Source organism: Hippocampus bargibanti, linkage group LG02 (genome assembly GCF_051943395.1).
Source record: "Hippocampus bargibanti isolate YZ-2025 linkage group LG02, ASM5194339v1, whole genome shotgun sequence".
Classification (NCBI taxonomy): domain Eukaryota; kingdom Metazoa; phylum Chordata; class Actinopteri; order Syngnathiformes; family Syngnathidae; genus Hippocampus; species Hippocampus bargibanti.
This window is the reverse complement of record NC_142735.1, coordinates 30,096,764-30,108,298: the sequence shown is the minus strand read 5'-3', so window position 1 is coordinate 30,108,298 and position 11,535 is coordinate 30,096,764. Positions and strand designations below refer to the sequence as shown.

General features: G+C 42.4%; 1 protein-coding gene across 3 annotated transcripts in view; it reads left to right on the top strand.

Annotated features, from left to right (window-relative positions):
* The first annotated feature begins 6 nt into the window (after positions 1-6).
* The window catches only part of map4k2 (mitogen-activated protein kinase kinase kinase kinase 2), a 34,839-nt gene continuing 23,310 nt past the window's right edge, over positions 7-11,535 (top strand). For 2 of the 3 annotated variants that reach the window (XR_016114291.1, XM_088990835.1), the window contains exons 1-8: positions 7-331; positions 3,342-3,399; positions 3,500-3,590; positions 3,965-4,029; positions 4,136-4,191; positions 10,389-10,436; positions 10,508-10,550; positions 10,644-10,716. Coding sequence is in view for 2 of the 3 variants with exons in the window: in XM_088990835.1 (XP_088846961.1) it covers positions 239-331; positions 3,342-3,399; positions 3,500-3,590; positions 3,965-4,029; positions 4,136-4,191; positions 10,389-10,436; positions 10,508-10,550; positions 10,644-10,716 (527 nt within the window). In the remaining variant the exon portion in view is untranslated. The remainder of the gene's footprint in view (positions 332-3,341; positions 3,400-3,499; positions 3,591-3,964; positions 4,030-4,135; positions 4,192-10,388; positions 10,437-10,507; positions 10,551-10,643; positions 10,717-11,535) is intronic. The other variant, XM_088990836.1, reaches the window with a different exon arrangement.

The following is an 11,535-nucleotide window of genomic DNA, read 5'->3' as shown; positions in this document are numbered from 1 at the left end:
GACTCGCCACAACTCCAGCAGATTTTTACCTCAAGGCAGTGGTCGTGGAGATTCACACGCGCGTGTTTCTTTAAAAAGGCCTTATTTCCGTGGCTGTTGTTTTAAGGGGGGGGGCTCCGATTACCGTTCTTTGTCCTTGTCAGGAGTAGCCGAGCGACATGCGCGTCGCTGCTTAAACGGAACCGCTGCAAAAGGTGGCTGGCACCCAAGCAGCAACAGCCGCAGCACGACAGCGAGCATGGAGCGCATCGGGGTGTCCTTCCTCGACCCTTTGGACGACTACGAGCTCATCCACCGGATCGGGTGCGGCACATATGGGGACGTCTTCAAGGTGAGACGCGACCTCCTAATTAACCCGTTTGTCAATCATTGACGTCCGATGTTTTTCTCGTGTTCTCGCAATCCGGTCAGTCCTCGACTCATTCAAAAGAAGTCTCAACGGAAAATGAAGCGATACGAAACCTGACGACACCCCCCAAACCCAGTCGATGCTTTTGTACTTCCCGCGCAACGTTTAACGGCGTTTTTTTTTTCATACGAGGGCGTTGGGTAATATACACCAATATGAACGGCTACACCATCACATTTTCTGTACTCTTTAATATATTTTCCCGAGATATTATAAATAAGTGAGCAGAACATTCGTCAAATACAGCCCAAGCAATCATTTTGCGGGCCATGACGTCATTAAATGACAGTGTGCCTATTCGCAACCGGACGCTTCGACGGTTATGTTTTTCGTAAAAATTAAATCAAATTCCTGAACGAAGACCCACGGCGTTGAACGACCAGTCCGAGTCGTGCTCGGGTGTCAACTCGTTCGTCGATTAACTTTTAAGTTTTTGCTAGCCTCGAGAGTTATAAAAAGGCCCACGAACGACTCTGCTCTGGTCATCGTCACTCGGATTCGGCAAATTCGACACACTCGTCGAAAACAAACATAAAAAATCCAATAAAAAATCAAGACATGGTTTTGAGACATACTCCTGAAACAATTCCAACACGTTTCGCCCCCATCAAGAAAATAACAATTAAACAGGAAAGAGTGCATTTCTTCCGAAACTTTGAAGTCCTCAATGGATGATTCAATTTCACTGAGCTCGACGCTCAAGTTACTTTTTATTCTGTTATTTATTCGTTTATTTATTTATATACCCATCAACTCTTTGTGTTGTCATATTATTTATTTGTTTTTTTACTTTTTTTTTTACTTTGTTACTCCTGGGTTGAGTGAACGCTGGCGCGTGTGGCTGCTGCTGCTCACCAGCAGAAAAAATATTTTGTGACTGTAAAGTGTCCATGAGAGTTTTGAAAGGCGCTTCTAAATGAAATGCATTATTATTATTTATTAAATTTGAAGAATTTTGTGACACTTCGCTTGCTTCTAACAGTTCTTGTTCAAGCCTGCTGAATGAAGGCATGGAAAGGGCATCCTGTCTGGTAAATTGTACTTCTTTCACAAAAATCTTTCACCTCAGTGGGAGGCAAAAATGCGAGGAGAAAAAGGGGGCCATGGGGAGTTGATATTCTATCTCCGGAGAGATGATTGACAAGGAGATTCTTTGACCTTACGTGAGACACAGTGAGACTTTTTTGATCCGGTACTAGGTGAGCTTTGGTTCTCAGCTGCAGCTCACCCGAATGTATACGTATGAAAAGTGAATGGAACCGGTGGTCCCCAGGGATGTGTATTTGGCCCCGACGATTATGTATCGAAAGTGGTGGCAGCGCATCAGAATGTGCGTGGCGGGTCCGAGAGGCCAAGCTGCTATTTCGGGCCAACTCAAACAATCACTTTGCTCTCAGGAAGTGCGCTGCTTCAACAGGAAGGAAAACAGGAAGTGAAGACACCTATGACGTCGCGCGGATGCAGCAGCCAAAAGTGCACGTCACCTTTGCGTGTCGGGCAACTTGTTAGAGGCGATGCTGACAAATCAGGGTTCTGCGGATCATTTTGCGCCATTTTTGGCAGCACCTCAGGCAACGTGCTTGTCTTATTTTACAAACTGTAAAAAAACACAAAAAAACATAATCAAATAAGATAAGAATTTGTCCTTTATTTATATCATTAAAAAAATGAATCAATGAAAAATAACAACATGAAAACAAGTAACTCTGGACTTGCATTACACATTTTTGGATTAATTTCACATTGAACACATTTGAGTTGTTATTTTTTTAAGGATTGCATTTGGTCTAAAAAAGCCACATTGAAATAACTTCTCTGACCTTGTCAGAACAATTCTGAAAATATTCCAGCCAATAATTCATATTGAGACATAACTAAAAAATGTATGTCCATACAGCATTTTATTACATTTGCTGAAATATTTTCGGAGAGAATGAGGATTCAAAATGTACATTTGTGAATTCCTCTGGCAATTAAGTACAGTGATACCTCATCTCACGAACGCTTTAGCTAACGAACTTTTCGCCTTATGAATGTTAAATTTGCGAGAATATAATCTTGCCATACGAACTATTGATGTCATACACAAACGATCCGGTTCTTGGAGCTCCTGAAATGGCAGCCGGCTTTTTTTTTCTTCTATTCCCTGGCCCCAGTCTTCGTTTAAAGCCGCATGTGATTGGTCAAGATCCGTGGTAGAGGAGGGAGGGGGACACACGCAGCAGTGAGCGGGGGAGGGGTTATAGAAACACACACACACACACGAAAGAGAGACAACAGAGCTTGAAACAAAAAAACAAAAGTGAAAAAAACCAAACGTGAAATGGTGAGAAAATTGATAAAAACAGTGAAATTTAGACACGTTTCAATTTTATTGATAGTTCAAAGGCAGAGTGTAGACTGCAAGGTTAAAATATCCCATCAATCAGGCTCCACAAATAACCCGCACAAGCCATCTGTACAATATGAAGAGAACATACAAGCAAGGGAACCAGCTATTAATGACGTTTCTAGTGTCTGTTGCTGTTGCAATATCACAACTTCTAAGATGTACAACCCAGAGCTCCTTCAGACACTTTATGCAAAAAGCTATCCATTCCATCAAGCCATCAACGACCATCACAAAGGTAAAAGAAACGACTTTATTATACAATACAGTTTGTTTCTTTCATTACAATATAATAGCACATTTATTATACGTAAAATAATGTATAGTTTTAAGGCTTATTTAGTAGAAAATTATGTTTTATGGGAACATGGGAACGGATTATTCTCATTTTAATGGTTTCCTGTGAGAAATTAATATTCGGAATACACATTTGTCACCTTACAAACACTTTCTGGGAACCAATTAAGTTCATAAGACAAGGTATCACTGTAGTGATATTTTTTTGTTTGCCCCCTACCCCCCCCCCCCCCTGTTGCGACACAGGCTCGAAACATCCGCACGGCGGAGCTGGCCGCCATCAAGATTGTCAAGCTGGACCCATGTCAGTCATATCTTGTTTCTCCTTCTTGTTGGAATCCACGCCGGCTGCGCTGGGCACGCCCATCCTGACTTTGATGCCGTTGTGCTTTTCTACTGTACAGGTGATGATATCACATCCATCCAGCAGGAGATCACTATGATGAGGGAATGCAAGCACAAAAACATTGTGGCCTACTTTGGCAGCTACCACAGGTATTTGCGAAAACACAGAGCCGTGATGCAGGCGCGTGATTCCCGGCTCGTGCTTTTGAGTTGAATACGTTTGAACGGGGAAGAGGGAAAAGCAGCAAGTCTGTATGACAATTTTTTTTTACTGAAGATTCTTCAATATGAACTATTTACGCATCCTGTTTTTTTAGGCCAACTGGAAGAGATAATGGACAATGTCAAGTGTATATATTGGGAGATGATTAGATCAGTTTGAAGTGGTGGAGTTGCTATATGTTCCTCTTGCTCTTTCTCCTTGTTGGATGTTTTTAAACATGTAGGAATTGTTTCAGAAGTATGTTTCAAGACAATGTTTTTTTTGTGGGGGGGCTGAGCAAACCTTTTGTGTTGTCAACCAGGAGTACCAAACTGTGGATCTGCATGGAATACTGCGGGGGAGGCTCCCTTCAAGATATCTACCATGGTATGAATGGATACAAACGAGGTTTCAGGTTTTGAAAAACAAAAAAGGACTCTTAGCACTTTGATTTTGCTGTCACCTTTTTGTTCCCTCACCACCACTGCCAAAGTGACGGGCCCATTAAAGGAGAAACAGATTGCATATGTCGCCAGAGAAACCCTCCAGGTATGTTTTTGTTTTAAATTCTATAACTTGCCAGGCTGCAGTTAAAATGTGAAATCCATGGCAGTAAGGTGACTCACTTCCCGTTTTTCCATGTGATGCATGCCTTTTTCAAATCAGCCATAGAACACAAATTTTGCCTCCGAGAAATTGAGTCATTTTCATTCACTACAGCACTGGTGTCAAAGTCATGGCCTGGCGGCCAAATCTGGCCCGCCACATCATTTTATTTGGCCTGCGAAAGCAAATCAAACTTTTGAAATTCCATGCTCATCTATCCAGCTAGCGAGCTAGCCAGCGATCAAACTAGCTAATGAGTAAGCGAGCGAGCTCTCTTTTTATTCAGCTAGCTGTCTAATCCTCGACGTCACAGGTGTCAAAGTCAAGGCCCTGGGACCAAATCCGGGCCGCCCCGTCATTTTATTCAGCTCGCAAAACCAAATCAAAAACGTGTGAAATTCCATGATACTTGCTCAAGTCCCAACCAAAATTTGAAATTGTTCCGTGTAAACCACAATAACATTATTTTTTTACTTCAAATGTGAAAACCAGTTATTAATTTATTTGTTATGCACTCTAAATGTAATATGTGGAGGGGATGAAACATTCTAATGGCTTCTCAAAAATTCATAACGGCTCCCGAGAGGAAACGGGAACTATAATGTGGCCCGCCGTAAAAAATAACTTTGACACCCCTGCACAACAGTGTTGAGGAAATAAATGGAATTGTTTGAATATTTAAGTGAAACTTACAGAAAAAAAGTTGAACAGTCGACCCTCGCTTCTCACTTCCCTCACTTTCACCATTTTTTAAACTAACTTTCCAGCCCCTGTCTGATATCATTTTAATGTACCGTAATTTTCGGACTATAGAGCGCACATGATTATAAGCCGCACCCACCACATTTTAAGAGGAAAACCGATTTTGTACATACACAAGCCCCACCTGTATATAAGCCGCATATGCCCACATTAAAACATGTAACACAAACACAAAATTAACCCAAACCCGACTTCAAGTCCCGCGAATGAAACTAAATGTCCTTCATTAAAGTCCACAGTCCAAAAATCACAGCCGGCAAAATGAACGGAAAATGATACTTAAAGGACAACCGACGTCACTTTTTTTGTTTCCTAACTGACATCAGGAAAACGTTTCGCTTGAAAATGAAATGTATTATTATTTATTATTATAGCATCTAAAATACCCAAAACATGCAGTATGATATTTTTAGTCAAATGCAAAACACCAATAAAAATGACTTAAATAAAGTGTCCAAAATCTGCAAAAATTGAGCTACGAATTGGGCATTTTCAGAAAGTCCCGCCCCCATGTTCGTGGTGTCACGGCAAGACGTCTTGCCTTGCTCGAGAATCAAAACAATGGCTTCAGCTTCGGAGAAGATGCTTTCTTGTTACTCATCCAGTTATGAATATGATTCAAATAGTTCTGAAGAAGAAAGCATACATGTTTGCAATCGATTAAAGCATTTATTCCGTGTCATTTTGAGGCATCAGAGGTGGGAAATGTCGAACCCAAAAATGCCGACAAAGCCGTGTAAGGAATTAATCAGGTTTCCACAGGCTGATTAATTCCTTACACAGAGCTTTGTCGCCCTCTTCTGCCTCTTTTTGGTCCTACATGACGTTTTCAGACCAAAGTACAGCAAAGTGCATTGACGTGATGGAAGGACTGCTACAATGTGTCCTTTTTTCGGTCAGGGGCGTTCCTTCAGTGACGTAACGTACGGACTCGTCGCCAACTCAAAAACAAGACTTCCGGAATATTCAGCACGAGTCTTAAAACGTAAAGTATAGCTATATACGGTGGAATCTTTGTAAAACACGCTCAGTAGAAGTCATTTGAAGCCATTTTACAAATTATGGACACAACTTGTCCGGAGACGTCGGTTGTCCTTTAAGGTTTGATGCAGGCCTGCAGAGTCCGGGCCCCGTTGAAAGTAATCCAAGGGAAAAAAAGTATATTTCCAAAGGTAAGGGATGGAAAAATATATATCCACTATTGTCCGCCGCGTCCACAAACAGGTGGCTGGTCGTCACCTCGCCTCATCTATCGCAGAGTCAGCGATAACTTTAATCTTTCGCAGAGAGTTCAGGTCAGACTCCTCCGTGCCTCCTTTTTCATTCACCCGTGCAAAACATATCAGAATAAGTGTCTAAAATGAATACATTACAAAAATATACAGTTGCAAATACATATTATACATGGATAATACACATATTTACAAAGAAAGACGGTACACCAAGAGAGTTTTCAAAGTTTTAATAATAATATAACTTTCATCCCAAATGAAAATGTGCGACTTGTTCCTCGTAGTCGGGAGGGAATTGCTGACACAGAGTTGTCCGTCTCCAGACGGACAGACTTTTTCGTTTCATCAATCTAAGACACCACGACGGTCCTCCTTTGAAATCCGGAATTTTCTTTTCGGTGGCGATTGTTTTTGCTTCCAGTCTGATCTGCACAGTCGAAACACCTCGACCATCTGCTCTCTGTGTGTTCACCCAGTCTTCTAGAAGGTTTTACAGTTCGGGCCACCTGCTTTTATTACCTGGGAAAGCTTTTTTCGTCTTTTTACATTGCTCCAGTTCTTCCCGCTGCCATTTTCAGCGTCTCACCATCGATTCGTTTATGCCAAGTTTACGTGCAGCGGCTCTGCTTGCTTCTTTATCGGACAGCTTGATTGCTTTTAGCTTGAAAGCTGCGTCATATGTGTTTCTTTTTGCATTTTCCATGATGAGGGTATGTTTACGCTAATTTAATTTATGCACAAGACAAGAAGATGCAGTCTTCCTCGACGTATATATTCCACCGGTCTAAATCTTACCTTTTCTACTCGAGTGCCGCTGGCGCCCCTTAGAAAAATTACATAAATTGGCCGCATCATTGAATAAGCCGCAGGGTTGAAAGTTTTGGAAAAAAGTAGCGGCTTATACCGTATTTTCACTACCAAAGGGTGCACCGTGTGAAAAGGCGCAGTCTCATTTATGTGTGCCATTTCTGTATTTAACATACACATTGGGCGCACCGGATGAAAGGACGCTTGTTTTATGTACCGGTACATATCCTCTACTGCCATACGTACGTCCGCCTCACAACAACACACAGGCATACAAGTGTGCGTATTTATAAAAACAGATCGGGAGCAAAACTGAGTTTGGTAGTGCTTTATTTATTAATTACAAAGTAAGAACATTTTGGAATCATCACTCAATAGGCGTCGACATGGTAAAAACAAGCACATTACCGGTAACAGTCAGTAATCAAACCTATCAAAGTCCTCATCGTCTGTCTCAGAATCGAACAGCTGCACTAAACCAACGTGGCAGGTTCGCTTTCCTCACCGTCAGTCACTTTCTGTGCTGTGCGGCTCCTCGGAAATTATGCCGGCTTTTCCGAAAGCTTGAACCACCGTGCCAGCAGACACGTTACCCCAGGGGTCGGGAACCTATGGCTCGCGAGCCATATATGGCTCTTTTGATGATTGCATATGGCTCGCCGATAAATATGACATATTATAATACATATTGTCGTTTTTTTCGTCGTTCATTTCCCGTTGGGGCTGCAGTTGGCGGAAAGCGCAATTTTGATTGGATGACACTGACCAAGAATGGCCGAAAGCGCCATGTTGATTGGATGATAGTAGCCGTCATGTTGAAACAGGTAAACGCCCCTTTAAATGAGCCCAACTTGTGCACTTCAGCCTGAATGCACCGGAGCATTAAACGAGAGAAAATGTTCTGATTCTAATTTGCAATGAAACAATACCATCGATGAAACAGTTGAATATCAGTGACATTTTAACAAGCCCGATGTTAACGTTAGCATCGGCATACTTCTCCGAGAAGTAGATTGTAGATAGCAAGTGTGGAAGCTTATGAGCCGTGTGCAGGCTAGCTAGCAGTAACTTCGCCTCTGGACCGGCAAATTGAATTTCATTACGATCGTTTTCCTGGATTTTTACCAAGCACGAGGAACGGAAAACCATCCATGTTAACGGTGAGTACTATCACAAAGTTATTTTAAATAATACATTCTGATATTTTGTTGAAAAGTGGCCGCGCGTGTGTGTGCGCGCGCGCACGCGAGCGTTTGTATGTGCGCGCGCGCGTGCTTGTGGCTCTCGCTGAAAAACATTTCTAAATATTTTACTTTTATGGCTCTCTTAGTCAAAAAGGTTCCCGACCCCTGCGTTACCCCAAGCATCCACAATGCATTGGCAAACTGTGGCGTAACATCCAGCCCTTTTCGTTTGCCTTAATAATGACGCCTGCTGGAAATGTCTCTTTAGGCAAAGTCTTTCTTTTAAAAACCACCATCGGCGGGAGTTTCTCTCCGTTAGCATGGCAGCCAAGCACAACAGGAAATGAAGCCTTTTCGCCAGCTTGTCAGAATAATTCGCCGGACGTTGCTGCGCTGCCGTAGTCCTGGCCCGGATGGAAAAATGGCAGTTTCATAAAACGCCAGCACCAAGACAGTCCTCCTTGGAAAGCCTTCAGTTTAAACTGAGCTTCATAACCATGTCTCTTTGCCATTTTCTGAGTTGTTAAAACAGCAATGTTCTGCATAAAGCACATACCTGTTCTTGTATACACAAACCACGCCCACACATCCTCCCTCGTGTTCTCTACCACGTCCGCCTCATGGTGGCCTCTAATACGTCCACACTACAGGGCGCACCGCACATTTTCAAAAAAATCTGAGACATTTATATGCGCCCTATGGTCGTGAAAATATGGTAGTCCGGTATTTACGGTATTTGTTTATTTTGTCACATTGTGGGCTGCTGAAAAATGGACAGCGGGCCGCAAAAGGTCCCCAAGCTGATGTTTGGACACATCATGCTGAATGTTTTTGCCGTTCCGGCATTGTTTTTTATAAACTTTACGAGTCTTTTCACAATATACTTGAGTAATCGTACCCAAAGTCGTGCTTTATACAGTAAAGTCTCGTTATATCGATATCGGATATATCGATAGTCCCGGTTATATCGATACTATTTCTATGCACGCACGGAGAAAATTACATGCAAACAGGGTCGGATATATCGATAGTCCCGGTTATATCGATATTTTTCGGACTCCCTTGAATATCGATATAACGAGACTTTACTGTATATTGTAAAATGAATGTGCAGTCATGTATTTTTTGTCAGATTTAAAATCAGGATCACACACACATCGTCGTTCTGCCATTTGCAAGAAATAAACGAGTATGTGCTTAAATTATTCATATTTAATTTTTTCTTTGAAATTGACCCTCGCCCAAACGAAACCGGTCTGTTGCCACCTAGTGATGGATAGTGGAATTACACTGTTGGATTATTTTGATTGTTCGCCCTTGGTTCATTGCTTCGACGGGTGTTGATGGAAGAGGATGGTTAAATCATCAGGAAGCCAGGTGTAGAACAGAAAGTTTGTTTAATCTTGACGAGAGCGAGGCATCCCGGTGTCAGCTTAAGGAGGAAACATGGCGAGAGAGAGCGAGACTGCGGGAGTATTTATGCGGCGCACAGTGTGTGACGCGATAGGATGTGACGCAATGTAAATGTGACATGATGTAAAGGAAGGCAGGATATGACGTATCAGGAAGTCCAACATGTAAACAAAGATTACAGAGCGATGTTTAGAGATGTTTGTATGGCGAATTACCCCAACATACACCAGAAGTAGTAATAAGTATACATTTTATTTCATGCGCCTTTCAAAGGTCTCAAGGACACGTTACAGTCACAGACAAGCATAGATACAATAATAAATAAAATACAATTATAAATAGAAACAAGCAAGAGCTACACAGAAAATGCAATTTTAAATAGGTGGCTTTTGAGATGGGATTTCAAGGTGGGAAGAGAATCCATGTTATGAATGTTGGGAGGAAATGAGTTCCAGATTTTTGGGGCGGAGCAGCTGAAAGCTCTGTCCCCCATCGTGCTGAGGTGGATTTCAAGGATTTTGGAACTAAAAGGAAGGTGAGAAATGGGGCGAGGGTTTTTGAAGTCATTGGGATCAGATCCACGCTTTTTAAGAATTGGTGTGACAGCCGCCGTTTTGAGGGGGACAGGGACGAATCCTGTGGATAGCGAGGAGTAAATAATGGCTGTAGTAGACGTGCTTTCGGGGGCTTTGTAATGTCCCACAAGATGAAGTTACTCACTGCACTTGGATGTGTCTTGCAGGGTTTGTATCATCTGCATGAAACGGGCAAAATGCATCGAGACATCAAGGTAAGGCGAGCCAGCCTCTTGCGCCTCACTTTTGATTCCATCATGTGGTAAAACGTCATGTTTGTCGACAGGGCGCCAACATTCTTTTGACAGAACGAGGAGACGTCAAACTGGGTCAGCTAAAATCCCGACGCCTACCTGATTTGTCTGGCTAATATTCCGACCGGGCGGGACGAAACTCATTCCGAGCGTGCGTGTGCCTTGTAGCGGATTTCGGTGTGGCGGCGGAGATCAGTGCCTCTGTCGCCAAAAGGAAGTCTTTCATTGGGACACCCTACTGGTAAGCAAGAGCACTCGTCTTAGCCCACGACAAAATGGACACGAGGACAGGGCAGGGGAGACACACTCATGTCCATGCTTTGGATCGTCCGATAATCACGCGTTTTGTTGACTTTGGCTGCTCTTTTTGGATCCTTTCCAATTGTGTGTACTGTCATAAACACACACCACGACGACACACCGCAGTCAAGATAATGACGCACCACACATCACGATAAATTCACATGCAAATCTCCTCTCCAAATTTGGTGTTGACCACACCCCCAGATTTCCGATGGCAAATGCAAAGCAGTTTTATCATTTCCGATTGTCAGCCCACACCATTTCCCAAGCGGATCGACAAAGGACAATCCTTCACCACACTCCACGTCATAGTATAATCTCTGAGAGATTATTCTATTTATATTATACCAATGTCTGAAACTCATGACAAGAAGTTACCGGACACCAGGGCAGACAACTCTGAAAAGTTGCCTGCCCAGCCATAAAGTTGCCTGCCCCATTTTTCACAACTTGAAACACAATAAAACGACTAATCGCAAAAAAAAACATTGTTCCAAAGTATTAAAGGACAACCGACATCACTTTTTGGTTTCCTAACTGACATCAGAAAAATGTTTTATTGTATCTAAAATACCCAAAATTTTCTAGTTGAATATTTTCTAAGTGTTGACTTTGAATTATTTTCTAAGTGTCAAGCATGGTTGAAATTGCAAACATGTATGCGTTTCTCTTCAGAACCATTTGAATCATATTCATAACTGGATGAGTCACAAGAAAGCATCTTCTCTGAAGCCATTGTTTTGATTCTGGAGCAAGG